At 50.2% G+C, this 16176-nt stretch overlaps 1 protein-coding gene across 1 annotated transcript; it reads right to left on the bottom strand.

Annotated features, from left to right (window-relative positions):
- Positions 1–7375: 7375 nt before the first annotated feature.
- Positions 7376–13801, bottom strand: LOC123112307 (cellulose synthase-like protein E6). Its single transcript, XM_044533258.1, has 7 exons — positions 13456–13801; positions 10666–10984; positions 10367–10507; positions 10132–10263; positions 8759–8971; positions 8094–8666; positions 7376–8005 (listed from the first exon to the last, which is right to left on the bottom strand). Exons 1-7 carry the CDS (start codon positions 13716–13718, stop codon positions 7457–7459), a joined length of 2190 nt encoding a protein of 729 aa, XP_044389193.1. The 5' UTR covers positions 13719–13801; the 3' UTR covers positions 7376–7456.
- Positions 13802–16176: the final 2375 nt, after the last annotated feature.

The raw sequence follows: 16176 nt of genomic DNA on the forward strand, positions 1-16176 counted from the left end.
ACATTGAAGACAATGGTGGTCTGTGAAGATATTCACATTGAAGACTATGACATGAGAAGACATTGAGTGAAGACTATGGAACGCGAAGACTTAGTTGTTTCATTGTTTCCTTTTCTTCTTTGTTGAGTCATAGGAACCACCGCACTGTTAAGTGGGGTCCCAGTGAACAAAGTCAGAGTGACTAAAGTGATGCTCAAACAAATCCTATGTCTTCGAGCGAAGACAATGAGAGCAAATCTTATCCAGAGTCGGATAAGTCAGCTTTACTTGTAGCCCAAGTCAAGCTGCCGCGTGTGTTTGAAATCTGACCGTTGTGACACGTGTCAGTTCCTTGGTAACCCAGGGTCATTTCGGACAAATCAGGTCGGGTTGCCCTGTGGCTATAAATAGCCCACCCCCTACACCATAAATTGGTGGCTGCTCAGAGTTAGATACGGCTTTTGTCGTTTGAGAGCAACCCACCTCCGAAGCTTTTGAGAGAGAATCCTTGCGAGGATAAAGCCCAAACCATCCAGAGCCCAGAGTGTGTTTGGCATCACTGAAGACTTTGTGTCCGCGTGATCTCAAGACTTGTTACACTTGAGGACTGTGAATCCTCCAGCCGGTTAGGCGTCACGTTCTGAGCATCCAAGAGTCATTGTGGATTGCCGGTGAACGAAGTCTGTGAAGGTTTGGAAGTCTACCTTGAAGACTTACCTGAGTGATTGGGCGGGGACTAGGTGTCCTTAGCTCAAGGGGAATAAGGTGAAGACGCGGTCTTCTGAGTTGAATCTCAGCCTCCCTAACCAGACGTACAGTTGTCACAATAACTGGAACTGGTCGAATAAACCACTGTCTCCCTGAAGCTATTGGTTCTATCTCTTACTTCTCTTTACTTATCGTTTGTCTTCGTGAAGTCTTTGCCTGATTGCATAATCTGTTTGACTTCACAGTTTGACTACTTGTTCTGATTGGCTTCATACTATCTTCCACCCTGATCCTTACTACCTAGCTGCTAATAGTCTTCGTGCTTTCACTTCATTGAATACTTGACTATGGCTTGTCTAGTGTAGTCTACCTTCCGCTGCATACGAATAGTGTTGTTTCTCCTGTTTGTCTTCAAAACTCCCATGTTTTGAAGACTTTCATAAAAATCGCCTATTCACCCCCCCTCTAGTCGATAACTAGCACTTCCAGTACCTCCAATGGCCACCATGATGGACAAGAAGATGCTCGAGGAGGAGAACAAGCGCACCGGGGCGTGGTGGTTGCTTGGCGGCTACCACTCGACGCAGCCTCCGCCATGCCCGGACTCTGGATTTGAGGAGAGCTTCAGATCCAATATGCGGTGCTATTCCCGGTCACCGAGTCCATCTTCGTCCACCGTGAAGGAGAAGCGGGTTGACGAGGAGGAGATCGGCTAGGCCAACCTTGCGAGGAGGACTCGGTAGAGGAGGAGCCGCCGCAGCCGCCCATGCCCTGCGGCGGCGATAGATGGCGAGTTCCAGCAGCACACGGATTGCACCGTGGAACTCGTTGAGCGACTAGGGTCCGGCGCCATCATCTCCTCTATGAAACCATAGTGTCCAGATTAGACTCCGTTTGTAGTCATCCGTGTTGCCCCGATGCCAAATGGTGCCTTGCCCTAGTGAAGCAAGAGTCATCCCAGCCGAGGCTGCGTAGCCACCTTGACTACTATCTGAGTGGTGGTGGCTCGGGCTGCACATCGTCCTCGTCGTCGGTGGTCGGGGGATGCCTCACCAAGGTGGAGAGACACGCCCGGAGTGACACCGGGTGCAGCGCTTGGTGGTGTTCGCCAAGACCGATGTGCCACCGCCCTAGGTCCTCGCTGAGGCTTGGGCCTTCGATTGGTTCAAGACCACCAAGAAGATGGTTGCCCGCCGATGGCGCCGTCCGAACTAGCAGCTCCTCCTTTTCGGGCTGGTCGAGACCGAGTGCTTGATCCGCCTCCAAGCCAACAAGAAGCGACCCAAGGTGGAAGAGGTGGCTGAGTTTCTACGGCGTGAGCATGACGCCCCGGCCATGGACAGTTCGCGCGACGGCTAGAGTTGTATCCTCCACTGGCGCGACTATGACGACTCAAACAGCGGCGGCAACTGTGGTGCCCGTGGGCTTGGAGGCCATGCCTACGAGGTGGTCGTGCGCTACTTAGCCTAGTTTTAGTTTAGTTATGTTAAGTTAAATTTGAGTAGTTTCGATGAAACTTGTTAAATCTTATCTAATATGCATGTAATATATCGTACTAGGTTTAATTTCGTTTTTGAAGTGTTCGGACGAGGGAAATTACGGAGACGATTTTGGATGGCCGGCGCCGGCCAGATGACCGCGGACACATCAAATTGGTCATACAATGCAATATAAAACAAATACCTTACACTCATTCAACAAAACTAAGTGAGACAAATATCTAAAAGCCATAGTGAGAACACTTAGTGATTTGAATGTGATATGTACAATCCAGTGGCACCCTGCTTTGTTTGTACATTGGGATCTTTGTCCAATGGTCCAAATGGCTAGATCCTATGTATCCACCTAATGGTCTGATCCTATACAAGTTGCTCCCCAGTAAAATGTACTGTAAAGAAATCTCTGATATTTCGATTCACATAGATATGGTGATTTTGCGCACTGCACAGTCTTCAACAAGTTACTTTCATAGTTAATATTCATACAAATATGTTGGTAAGAATATATAGAAAAACATGTATCATGAAAATATTTTCATCAGGACAATTTTGCTTAATTATTGTGAAGCATTTCCTCTTATTTAGCGCTCTTGTTGGTAAGATCTAAGAAATGACAGGATACAAGAGAGGGAGAGATGGTTGAAAGGGGGTCCTAATTTGAGGTGGGCACAGGTGGGATGAGAAGGGATTAGGTGCAACATTGAGGATGAAAATAGAGGGTTTACGCAAAATGTCCATGCCCTGGCCACCTTGCTAAATCTGGATAGCTCATTCTTTATTCAATGGTGCAGACGATTGGATCCTATGTATTCATGTGTCCACCTAAAGCCCTGATTCTATACAAGTTGCTCCCATACTGGGATTTTACTAGTGCTAGAGGAGACTGAGTTAGATCTGTCATCGATTGCATCGGCGTTCTTGACATCTTCTGTTTGGGCATTTTTATTTTACCGAAAAAGGCTTTCGCCCCGCTTTATAAATAAAGCAAACCGCCACAGAGCATACAAACCGAAGCAAGTCCACACACACCCACCCAAGACTCACGACAAAGTACATAGGTTCTGCTGAGGGCACAGCTCAACAAGCCCAAAAGGAAAAGAAAAACAACACCCACACACCAAACACAAGGCGTCTAGTCAGGATCCGGCGGAGGCGGCGGCGACAGGCGGACGGCCATCGAACGGATGTTGGCGATGAAGGCGGAGATGGCGTCACAGTTCGGGGGGCGGCTAAGCGGCCGCCAAAGCTGCAAGAAACCCGAGAATTTGTAGAGAGCGTCAGTAGCGCGGCGAAGGGGAGCGTGCTAAATCACAAGCTTATTGCGAACGGTCCAAAGAGTCCAGGCGAGAACGCCAACCTCAAGCCACCTAATGTGGCGAGAGGACGCGGAGGACAACTGGAGTTCAGCAAAAAGGTCCGGGAAATTGGTGTGGCACCAACTACCACCGACCACCTCGCGAAAGCAGCTCCAGAGGAACTGGGCGGAGACGCGGGAGAAGAAGATGTGGTTCGAGTCTTCAGGGACTCCACAGAGCGGGCAGATACCGGTGCCCGGGCCATTGCGCTTGCAGACCTCCACTCCAGACGGGACCCGGCCGCGAATCCACTGCCACATGAAAATGCGGATCTTCAGGGGAACGCGGACGGACCACACCGTCGATAGGGGGAGGGGAGCGGAGGATGGGGCAATGGCCGGGTACAACGACTTGGTGGAGAACAAGCCCGACGGATCCAGACGCCACCGCACAAGGTCCGGTCTGCCATCCACCAACGGCTCATGCAACGCAACGCAATCAAGCAACTCACGCCAGGCGGCGGATTCCGCCGGCCCAAAAGGCCGACGGAAAGCAAGGCGCCCTAAGTCAAGAAGGGCCCTATTGACCGAAATCGTGGGGTCGACGGAGATAGAGAAGAGGGCGGGGAAGCGGGCCGCAAAGGGAGCGTCTCCGGCCCAACGATCAAACCAGAAAAGCGTCGAGAGGCCGGATCCCACCGAGATGGAGGTCCCAATGCGGAGCACCGGGAGAAGCTGGACAATAGACTGCCAGAACTGAGAGCCGCCCGATTTCTGGCAGAAGGCTAGGGGCTGACCCCGCAGGTATTTATTCCGGATAATGTCGAGCCAGAGGCCACCTTGACCCTGGGCGATGCGCCAGAGCCAACGGGAGAGAAGGTCAATATTCATCCTTTTAGAGCACATGATGCCCAGACCACCTTGCTCCCTGGGCTTGCAGATGTCAGGCCAGCTGACCATGTGGTACTTTTGCTTATCATGCTCGCCAGCCCAGTAGAAGCGGGACTGAATTTTGGCGATCTCCTTGTGGAGAGATTCATGGAGGCTGTAGAAACTCATAAGGAACAGAAGGAGACTGGAGAGGGAAGAGTTGATGAGAATAGTCCGGGCCGCCTTAGATAGCCATCTCCCCTGCCAGGGCTCGCAACGGGATTGGAGCTTAGTCACGGAGGGCCGCAGGTCCGCGACGGAGAGTCGCGAGTCGCTAATGGGAGTCCCCGGGTAGGAGGTGGGGAAAGAGCCCAGGCGGCAATTAAGTCTGTTGGCGATGGCCATAGACTCAGAGGGGGAATATCCCATAACCATGACATCACTCTTCTCAAAGTTGATCTTGAGGCCCGACATCTGTTGGAAGCAGAGAAGGAGGAACTTGAGGTTGGCGATGTCCACCTCCGAGCCTTCGACCATAATGATCGTGTCGTCAGCATACTGGAGGATGGAGATCCCCGAGCCCCCAGAAAGGTGTGGGGTAATCCCGCGGATGTGGCCAGCGGCTTTTGCCTTATCAAGGATGGAGGCAAGAGCGTCCACTACCATATTGAACAAGAACGGGGAGAAGGGGTCGCCTTGGCGCACCCCACAAAGGGTAGGGAAGAAAGGACCAATCTCGCCGTTGATGTTAACCGCCGTGCGACCGCAAGAGACCATTTGCATGACTCTAGTGATCCACCGGTCATCAAAGCCCTTCCGAAGAGGGACTTCCCTGAGGAAGGTTCAGCTAACAGAGTCGTAGGCTTTGTGGAAATCGATCTTCAGAAAGACCGCCTTAAGGCGTTTGACCCGGACCTCGTGAAGGACTTCATGAAGGACCAGGACTCCATCTAGGATATATCGGCCCTTAATGAAGGCCGACTTGTTAGGGTGGGTTATCCGGTCAGCAAGCAGGGTCACCCTATTGGCGTACCCTTTGGCCAGGATCCGGAAGATCACATTAATGACCGTGATCGGCCGGAACTGGCGGATGTCGGACGCCCCAGGGACCTTGGGGATGAGAGAGATGATCCCGTAGTTGAGGCGCCCCAGGTCAATAGAGCCAACAAAGAATTCCTTGAAGATGGCCATGACTTCTGGTTTAATCACGTTCCAGAAGGTCTGGAAGAAGATGACTGGGAGTCCATCCGGGCCCGGAGCAGAAGAAGCATTCATACCCTTGATAGCCTCCCAGACCTCCTGCTCAGAGAAGGGGGTCGTCAAGGCCGCGTTCTCCGCGTCGGACACTAGCTGGAGGCCGGCCCAACAATCAGGGGCGAGGGAGATGCCGCTCCGAGGAGCGGCAGAGAAAAGGGACCTATAGAAACCGTCGACATGGGTCCGGATGTCGCGGGGGTCCTGGAGGAGGGTCTCCCCATCCCAGAGAAGGGGGATGGTGTTGCGTCTACGGCGGCCGTTGGCGATAGCCTGGAAGTATGCAGTATTCGCGTCACCCTTCAGGACCCATTTCTGCGCGCCCCGAAGGCGCCAATAAGCCTCCTCATCGGTGTAGATCACGGAGAGTTGGTCTTCGAGGTCATAGCGGGACAACCACTCGTCCGGAGAGAGACCCACCACGTCGGCCCTAAGGTCAAGGGCCTGGATCGCGGTAAGCAGCGCCTTCTTACGCTCCCTGGCGTCGCGACCAAGGTTGGCCCCCCACCCCTTCATAAACTGCCTGCCACGTTTCGCACAGAAGTTCCACGCGTCAATAGCCGAGGGGGGCCGAGGGTGGGGGTGGGCCCGAGCCTCGATCCACCGCGCGCAGACGGCGTCGGTAAATCCAGACTGGGAGAGCCAGAAGGTCTCAAAGCGGAAACGAGGGGGATCGGCGGACGCTCGTCCGCGGAGGAGAGAAGAAGGGGGACATGATCCGAGCCAATCCTAGTGATGGCGCGGAGAGAGGCTAGGGAGCAAGGGAGGTCCCACTCCGGGGACATTAAGACCCTGTCCAAGACGGACTGGGTCGGGGAGGCTTGCCGATTGGTCCAGGTGAACCGGGCACCAATCCTATCAATCTCCCGGAGGGCGAGGTCAGCAATGAAGTCATTAAACAACTGCATCCGGGCAAAGCAGACATTGTCATTGCTCTTGTCTTCCGCCACGCGCAGCAGGTTAAAGTCGCCACCCACTACCACGGGGAGGGAGGCAGCCGAGATCTTCCGGTGGAGCTCCTCAAGGAAGGCGGCCGACCGACTATGGTCGGCAGGCCCGTAGACAATGATGATCTCCCACTTGAAGTTGAGAGATCTCTCGAATAATTCCATGCTGACGAAGAATTCCCCCCGATCCATGCTGCCCACCTCGAAGGTGGCATCCTTCACACCTAAAAGGATGCCACCCGAGTGGCCTGAGCTCCCACTAGAAGGGAGCCAGTGCCACGCAAAGAGGTGGGAGCTCAAATGGTCGAGCTCAGGGAACGAGAAGTCGCGACGCATGGTCTCCTGAACGGCAACGATGTCGATGTGCTCATCCCGCATGTACTCCACAAGTTGGCGGCGACGACCATCATGGCCGAAGCCGCGGATGTTCCAGAAGAGGGCTCGCATTAAGGAGCCATCGGGGGGCTGCTTGACCCCAGAACACGAGAAGCGCTTTGCGCGCGAAGAGCCGCAGTGCGGGAGCGAGTACGGCCACGGATCTCCGCCCCGGCTGCCGCGGACCAGGCGGGGTGGGAGACACCCCCACCGCAGAGGCGGCCGGAGGTAAAAGGAGGGCTGCACGGGCCTCCGCGAGCTTCCCATCAAGGATCTCACGAGCTCTGATGGCCGCGATCTGGACTAAAGGGGGGCCAGCCTCCCCTCTGAAGATGATCGTGGAGTCGGAGGCCACTTTGGCGAGGTTAATCCCGAGTTGAAGGGCTTACGCAAATTGCTTCTGCCCAACCCGGGACTACTCCACATATAAATACAATTGCACATGAAACTATCAGCGCAAGTGTTTTGAGAGAACCATAAACCATACCAACTTGAGTACTTAATTACACACTGATGCCTCTTATGGGACCTTAAACTATTGCTGGCAGTAAGGCCAACATCACAAAGCCAATAGAAGCTAGTGTAACTGGGAATGGTATTCTGCCTTTGTCCTTCCTCAGGAACATTGCTTCATAGAATGGGATACTGGTTATCACCACCATCCCACAGAGAATGAGCTGGGGGAAAAGTGCATCCAAGTGTATATTATTCCATCCAACTTTCATGACTTTACTTAGCCCTCCCAGCAGGCAAACAAGGTTGAGTAACGTGATAGTCCCGATGATCACATATTCTGGATCTGACGACCCGAATTCCATAATCTCTTGCTCATACCTCTTGGACTCGTCTTCATCGCTTACCTTCGGTGAAACCACAAAATTCATCTTTGACAGTCCAAGTAACTTCCGGAGATTGTCAAGGACTCCAAAGAGGTACGAGGTTATTCTTTTGACCAACCACATCCTCTGCCCATTCCACCATCCTTTCAGCGTGTCTCCAGATGATAGTGCCTCATATAGGCTGTACATGTTCTTCACACAGAAGACATATACGAAGGGTGCAATCCATGGACTTGTAATCTGAACGACACATGAATATTACATCAGTTTTTTAATACAAAACATATATGTAACTAAGGTGAGGCTTTTTCATAGCATGAATCATTACCTCTGGGAAAAGGGGGGTGCCTTTGAGGAGGGCCAGTGAAGGGATGATAACATAATACAGTGTAGCGAGTGAGTTGGGTGCCCATAGTCCGTAGATATGGTAGCCCATCTGATGTCGTAGCTTGGTTTTTCCATGCCCAAACAAGAACACGTTGTACTTGGAAAGGAAAATTGATAAGTTGCCCTCGCTCCATCGCTTATGTTGCAATATTGTCTGAGCAAGTGTCGTTGGACCTACACCCATAAACGCTGGTTTTTTAGGATTGTTGTAGACCGACTCCCATCCTCTGCAATGTATTGCCAATCCGGTGATTACATCCTCCACCGCGCAACCATATTTTACCCCAATCTCATCTCCCCACTGTGTGCCATGTTCATATGTGCAGGCTGCTAAAGACTTGGCTTTCTCTTCAGTCTCATCTATGCTCTCTTGTAATTTGTCCTTGATTCCTGCATTCCAGTCTTCCTGGTAGTCTTTTGTGAACTTCCTGCCGCAAAGGATCTCCCTTCTGTGGAAACATCCGGTGCCAATATACAGAGGGCCACCCAAACTGTCCATACCACCCATCTCCACCTATTAGATTGAGTGGCCATGTTAGTGCCAATAATATAATATAAATGGAGAACATGAGAATGTAATTCAAGTTACAATTTGGCACTGCTGACCTCATTGATGACATGGAGGGAGTTCCCATATATATCATTCTTGCTCAGATTGTTATAGTTCTGAGGGTACTGCACAAATCCAATCTTGTGACCCATTTCTTCGTCAAGGAAGAAGCACAGTGCATCTCTGACCGCATCGTTGTTGTTGGAGTACATATCACAGTCCACATTCATGATGATAGGGCTGTTGCTTATCACTGATGATACCCTTATCTGCATTTCAGCGGAAAAACTGACACATTCTAGTTAAGTCCATTATGACAAAAGCATTACAACCTTTCATGGAATAAAATTGTCATATAATTCCCTCAAAAAAATTGTCATCTAAACACCAATTCCACTCCAGTAAGCTAAATTGGTGTGGTGTCAAGCTACTCTCAGCCTCTCACTGTCTCTTGTTAGGCGGAGGGCAAAAGAATGGGATCAGTGTATCACCAAGTGTTTTTAAGTATCAGCAAGTGCATACATTGGGTTATGTTATTAGCTAACTTCTTTGTAGCTTCTGTACATTCAAAACCCAAAATTTATAGAAATCACAGTAGGGAAACCTACTGTCTTCCTAAAAAAATTGGGTGTATGCATATGGTTTGTGATGACCGATATACGTTTGAATGCATGTATTGACCATTGTGTTTTGCATGCACCCATGAATATGGTGCGCATTTTGGATTTTACTCTATGTCTTTGGTGTCACTAGAAGATGAATAGACAATACCTACTCAAATTGGTGTGTATATAAGCATAGTCCAATTGCAACTTGGATTTCAATGCTGTGCCGCAGACATTGATTTGTTGCAGGTGCTACTCGTATGAATGCATACTACAACCAGCACACCTCAGGAACTTGAGCCATGTGACAGGAGGTATGTAGTCCTTGTGCTCTGTGTAGCTTTATAGACATACCGCAAGTGACTGATGGGGCATCAATCAACTTTCCTATTGATTCTGGCACACATCTCTTTGCAACACATTCAGTGACAATAAGCCCAGGGACTATTTTCCTATTGAGGATTTCAGACTGTACCAACATATTTTAAGCATACATTCACTTCATTTGTTTCACAAAAGGCTGAAGAATCGAGCTTCTTGCATTTTCTCAACTTTCATTCTCTCAAATGCTTGGGAAATTTCTATTGTGGACTAGTGGTACAATGAGGTGAAACTGAATGAAGAAAGCAGAGCACAACATTTTGGTTACTCTTGTCCAATAATGCAGTTTATCAAGAACTTCGAAATTATGAATTAGAATATGGTGCAAGTGCAACTAGTATTTCGCCAAGAACCAGTATTAGAAAAAGAGTTTACTAATGAAAATTATGAATCTTATAGTAAACTGTCTACTTGGCGTGACGGGGCAAGGTTAGTAAGTTTACCAGAGCATTCATGGCCCCAGCTTTGAAGTTATGGTGGTGCTGAGGCCTCTTCTCACGCGCCATGTAAACAAGTGTTGGTAGCGCATTTCCTTCGTTATCAACTGCATTTTGGTCCTTGCCATCTATCAGAATCTAACAAAAGTAACAAGCTTAGAACTTCAAACTCCCAGATACAATGTTATTTACTCCAAAATCATGGAAACCTTTACTACATTCTAGAGGGCATGATAGCTACCTGAACAATTGGCTGGTGATTTTTTGAGGTAATTTCTTGGTTCCATTCATAAAATCCTTTATGCTTTGCATTGATTTCTTCAGGAATTTTGCCCGACATGACAGCCGTGTCTATTCGCTCAGTCATTTCGTCAAACATGTCCTGCCCAAAAGATGCAGAAATAGTATCAGTTGCCATGCCACATGTTGAGCACTATATATAATAACCTTGTCATCACCAGTGTGTCAATTCATTCCCTGTTCGATAGCCATTTGATGCACGTGTTTAAAAAAAAGGAGATGTTTGCAATATCTGCTTACCTTGATCAATGACCATTCTTTTGGGGTGCACAGTTCTTGATGCCCATCTGACTCTGAGAAGTAAGCGGCTGGTGACCTTGGCTCAATGTTATATCTCTTGCAGAATGGCAGCCAGTGCTTTGCAAACAAGGAGGCCTCCCACATGCCATAGAAAGTGAGAATCGAGCCTCCGTCGTCGGAAAGGTACACGCTTAATTTCTCCGGCGGGTAATTGTACGCCATGAGTGATAGGATGGTCGAGACGACGAGGCTCGGCGGCTCCGAATAGGGGTCTGCAGTGCACACAAAGATGTCGACGCAAGGTAGCCTTTCTCCGTGCCTTGTCCAAATGACAAATTAACCGTGTTAATGCTGAGCATGACAAATATATGTGTGAATATGGTGAAGTACATCAAAACAGGTCCCTGGTTAACTGGTTTTTAAATCCAGTTTTGCTGCCGGGAGATGCAAAGTGCTCTGGTTTGGGACGATGGGACCGTGTACCTGTCAGCTGATGAGTCCCGGAGCTTGGACCAAACCAGCCAACCGTACTGAAATTTAAATTCTGCAGCGTGTTCAGCGCTGATTTCGACCTGGTGGGTGGTATGCGCCATTCAGTCGTACCCCAGACTTGTTAAATGCATTTGCTCCAATTTATGAGTTTTTGTATACATCAGGCTTAATAGACATCACCGTCAGCTTCCATCATTTTCACAAGATTAATGTTGTGTCAAAAGCAATGTTTGCCTCTCTAACAAAGACACATATATATCTGAATTTGGAAATAACCAAAGTTTTTTTTGCAGGAAAATAACCAAAAGGTTTTGGCATGTTCGAAGTTTTTTTTGTCATGTATTGATCAAATAAGAACATAAATCTGTGATTTCAAAATAATTGTATGCTATAGTGTGTCACCTTGTGGCATTAGTCATTAGCTATATTTTATCACCTTTGCTAATTCTCATGTAACTGATTTTTTTATGGCGATCTCAGTCGATTTTTCAACCCAAAACTGCACTGGTTTTGGCTGTCAGTGCTCATACAACATCGGTAAAGTGCAAGCCTCCATCTATTATGCAAAACTGAAGATTATGGGCGCAGTTCCATTTGAATTGTGACAAATTGCGTATATTCCTTTCGTTTTTTTTTTGTCTTCTAGGGGCAAACATAATCAAACAATCTCATCTTTGTTTCAGCCCAGCCCACTAGTGAGATAGCACTAAAAATGGTTACCATCCACTAGATGGAAAGCCTAAAGGCTACCAAAAAGTGAATTGTATAGACAATAAAAGAAATACTATCTCTGTACCAAAACATAAGATGTTTTTATAGTTCAAATTAAACAGCAAAAACATCTTATGTTTTGGTGCGGAGAGAGTATTAATTGTTGCAGTGTTGTCAAGCACTATTTTCCGGAAGTCTTAACCGACTGCTCCATTGTTTTCCATATATCTTGTCGAAAAATAATGTAGGGTGGCATCATTTTGAGAATGAAAAGAAAAAAAATCATATCTTGTTGTGCATGAAACGGATGGGATGTCACCTTCTACTCGTTGGTACACAGTCCATGCACTAACTAAGATTGTTGGGTGATCATAAAAAAGAAAAGAAAAGAAAAACCAAGATTGTTGGGCGTTCATGCGGCCGTGCACGCCTCGGCGTGGTGCATGAGGCAGCAAAACAAATGGGAGCGCCGCGCGGTAGGTAACGCTAACGCAGACGCACGCACGCACGCACGCACGCACGTGTACTCCTAGCGCTGGAGGAGGCAGCAGCACCCGTGTAGCTGCTGGTGGCCAGTGCAACTATGCCACGACAGCACGCGTCTGCTCTGCCTTCATGGCAGCTGAGATGCTGACCAGGCACGTAGCTCCCCACGCGCTGGACGCCATTGATCACTGCCGTGCTGCCTTGCTCCTAATCAATGAAAAAAATAGCGCGCCACATAAAATAGCATGGCCCCTAAAAATATGTTATTAGCATGCCATATCGCGCTATTAGCGAGGCATTATACATTAATATAGCGAGACAATTTTTTATATGCTATAGCGTGCTATTTTTTTCAGTGCTCCTAATAAGCGCCCGGCCTGTAAGCAAAGCAGTCCTGCCCGCCCGGCGGCCCCTTAGGCCCTGTTTGGTTCATAAGTCCTAGGACTTTTTTTAGTCCCAATTTATAAGTCTCAAGTCCCTAATAAGTCCCTACCTGTTTGGTTCCTGGAGCTTAACATGGACTAAAAGACCATATTACAACTATAAGTCCCTATAAGTCCCTCCTTGAGATCTTATTTCATAAGTCTCAAATGCCCTCTTTAAGTCCCTATAAGTCCCTCCTGTTTGGTTTAGATGGGACTTAAAGGGACTTATTTAAGTCCCTACACCAATAAGTCCCTGTAATCAAACACCCTCTTAGCCGTTACACGCACGGACAAGTGCATGTGGGAGGGACGTGGTGGTTTCTTCTTCTTCCTCTTCATCAGGCAAAGGCAAGCGAGATGAGCAGCACTCTGGTACTACACAAGTCGTACGTACGACGACGACGACGACGACCACGTCGTGTCACCTCAGCTACGTACGGACTATAGGTAACAAAAAAAGGTATGTGGTGGTAGGAGTAAGCAAGGGAAACACGTGCGTACGCCCGCCCGCCTGCGCGCAACTGCATCATACGTATCTCTCCAAGAGAAGAAAAGAAGAGAGCTGCTTGACATGTCTCTGGTCTCTCGATCATGCATGCAGCCGCGCGCGCGCCGTTCGTGGGTCGATCGATCGGTCACAGGTCATACTACTAGCGCGGACGGACGTGGTGCGTACCTGGCGGCGAGCCGGTCGATGAAGGGGCGGCGGCGGACGGGGCTCCAGCGGACGGACTGCGTGACGACCCAGTAGGCGGCGTACCAGAGCTCCGCCGCCAGCATGCCCAGCCACGCCGCCCGGCCCTCGCCGGCGGCCGGGACGTGCGTCGCCCGGTAGTAGAGCACCAGGAGGATCCCCGCGGCCACCGTGACGGCGTGGAGCCTGTACGCCGCCCGGCCCCCGTGCGTCTCCGTCTCGAACAGCCTCCTGCTCCTCTCCATCTCTGCTAGCTAGCTCACTCTCTCTTGTCGATCGAGCTGTCTCGAACACTTGTGTATGTATGGTGGCTGGAGGTGCTCGCGTCCGCTACGCACATATATGGTGGCTGGGAAGGCCCGAGGCCTTGCGATCAGCAGTGACGCTAGCGGCTAGCCGGTCCAGCCCTCTCTCTCTGTGTTTCGATGGATGGATGGACGAGCCGCGCCGTGCGTGCTCGATCAGATGGCGTCTAATTGGCCACCCACCCGCGCATGGCCATAGGGACACAGTCGTTGGCTCTGGCGGCTCTGTGCTGTGCAGCCATCTAAAACGTGCGCCTGCGCCTGCGTACGTGCACATGCCGCCGGTCTCCTCGCGCAGTGCACGACTCCGAGTCCACGGCTCTGTCCCTGTGTGACTGAATCCATTATCCCTGTCCTGTCCTTTGGATCGACCAGCGTAGGTGCGGACGTAGGTCTCCTCTGGTGCTCGCCTTGGTTACTTGCCAAGACTCCCCCGGTGCTCTCGATCAGTCGATCTGGCGTCCGGTGTGAAGCGAGGAGGATGGATGGATAAGCCTGAACCAGCAGAGGCAGGCATGCAGTGTCATGCGCATGCATGGATGCTCTTGAACCGACCATCACCAGCTCGCTGAACCCACGGAGAAGACCCGTCGGTCGGTTCCCTGGAGTAGTACGCACGAGAGCCGGAAGAGCATTGATAGTGATCAAGGAGTCGTCCTTGTTAGTAGTGAGAGAGGGATCTGATGAAATAGTTTTGATTTATTGCTTGAGCCCCGTGGATATATATATAGGAGTATAATGACCAACTTAAAGTACAATGACAAGACAGGAATAAATCCTAGTATATCCTATACTTCTTAATATAGATTATACTCAACATCCCCCGCAGTCACAACGGTAGCGATGCAAACGGTGAGACTGAAGAAGAATCCAAAGGCAAGCCGACGGACTCCCTGTCGTGGTTCTAAGTCTGACAGTAGAATGGGGGGTAGGTGTGGAGAGGCAAGATTCTAGCTATGGAGCAGCCGTGAACACAAAGATGTACGAGTTCAGGCCCTTCTCAGAAGAAGTAACAGCCCTACGTCTCGGAGCCCGGAGGCGGTCGACTGGCTTATATGTGTATGGGTTACAGGGGTGCGAACCCTTTACACTGAGGAGGGGGTGGCTTATATAGTGTCCGCCAGACCCCTTCGGCCCTCAGTAATGCAGGGTTTAAAGTACATTAAGTCTAGGCGTTACTGGTAACGCCTTACATAAAGTGTCCTAAATGCCATAAAGACTACTTGATTACGGACCGTTTGGATGCGGAGTGCCTCTTGATCTCCTGGTGGTCGAGTGTGTCTTCATGGTCGAGTCCTTCGAGTACGTCGAGTGAGGTCCCTCTTGGTCGACTGGAAGGCAGTTTCTTCTAAGGGTGTCCTTGGATATGGCACTTAGATCAGGCCTATGACCCTACCCTAGGTACATGACTTCATCATTAGTCCCCGAATGGATCGAGATTTGAGTGAGGAAGGAGCCGATAATATTTCCGACCTGCTTTTGTGTTCTGGATATGCATTGTCTTGGACCAATAATCTCTTCGTTGATAACAGCAACTTTTCTTTAGTCGCCTTGATCCATTCTTTTCTCTTGTCGAGTGAACTTTTGAACTTAGTAATTTCCGAGCGACGGATCGCAGGAAATCTCTCGTCTGACAGATCGATCTATTGTTAGCGGATTTTGTGGGATCCGAATTTTGGGGGAAGCGCGCGAAGCGGGGCGGACCACGGCGCTCGGATTGGATAGGGCATAGACGCCTCGATTCCCGCGCCACCTTTTTCGCCACGTATCGCGTACGCGCGACTGTTACGGGATGTGATTGGATTGCCTGAGCCCACTTGTCATTCACTCGGAAGTGCTCTTATAAAAGTGCCCGGCGAGGGTTTTTGAACAGTATCTCTCCATTCTTCCCCCTGCCCCCTCCGCCTCCACCCACTGCGCCCGCTCTCGCCCGCGCCCAATCGCTCCTCGTACGCTTCGCCGGCAACAATGGTGAAGGAGAAGACGGCGGCGCTAGAGCGCGCGAAGAAGGCGACGACGACGGGGAAGGCGAAAGGGAGAGCGACCAGTCGGGGCGGGTCTTCGTCCAGGTCCCGCCTGCCGCAAGGCTGGGTCCAAGGGGATTGGATCCCGTCGACCATCACCGAGAAGGATCTCACTGATATGGCCAATGATGGTTTAATCCCCCACGGAGCGGTGAGGCTCCCGGGGAACGAGTGGCAACCACAGCCGGAAGAGGGTGAGTGTGTTCTTCTGGCTACCCACGTCGACCGTGGGTTCTCACTGCCTCCGAGTGTTTTCTTCCGTGGTTTCTTGAATTTCTTTGGGGCGCAACTCCACCACTTCAATCCGAATTCTATCGCCTACCTTGCTGCCTTTGTGTCCATGTGTGAGAACTTCCTGGGTTGCCGACCGCACT

The sequence above is a fragment of the Triticum aestivum genome, chromosome 5B, assembly GCF_018294505.1.
Source record: "Triticum aestivum cultivar Chinese Spring chromosome 5B, IWGSC CS RefSeq v2.1, whole genome shotgun sequence".
NCBI classification, from domain to species: Eukaryota; Viridiplantae; Streptophyta; class Magnoliopsida; order Poales; family Poaceae; genus Triticum; species Triticum aestivum.

Excerpts from the sequence above, each read along its gene's own strand:
- LOC123112307 (XM_044533258.1), bottom strand. The coding sequence starts at position 13,718 with ATGGAGAGGAGCAGGAGGCTGTTCGAGACGGAGACGCACGGGGGCCGG. Across the intron at positions 10,508-10,665 it reads AAGAATGGTCATTGATCAAG|GACATGTTTGACGAAATGAC; the intron begins GTAAGCAGATAT and ends TCTTTTGGGCAG. Across the intron at positions 10,264-10,366 it reads ATCACCAGCCAATTGTTCAG|ATTCTGATAGATGGCAAGGA; the intron begins GTAGCTATCATG and ends TACTTTTGTTAG.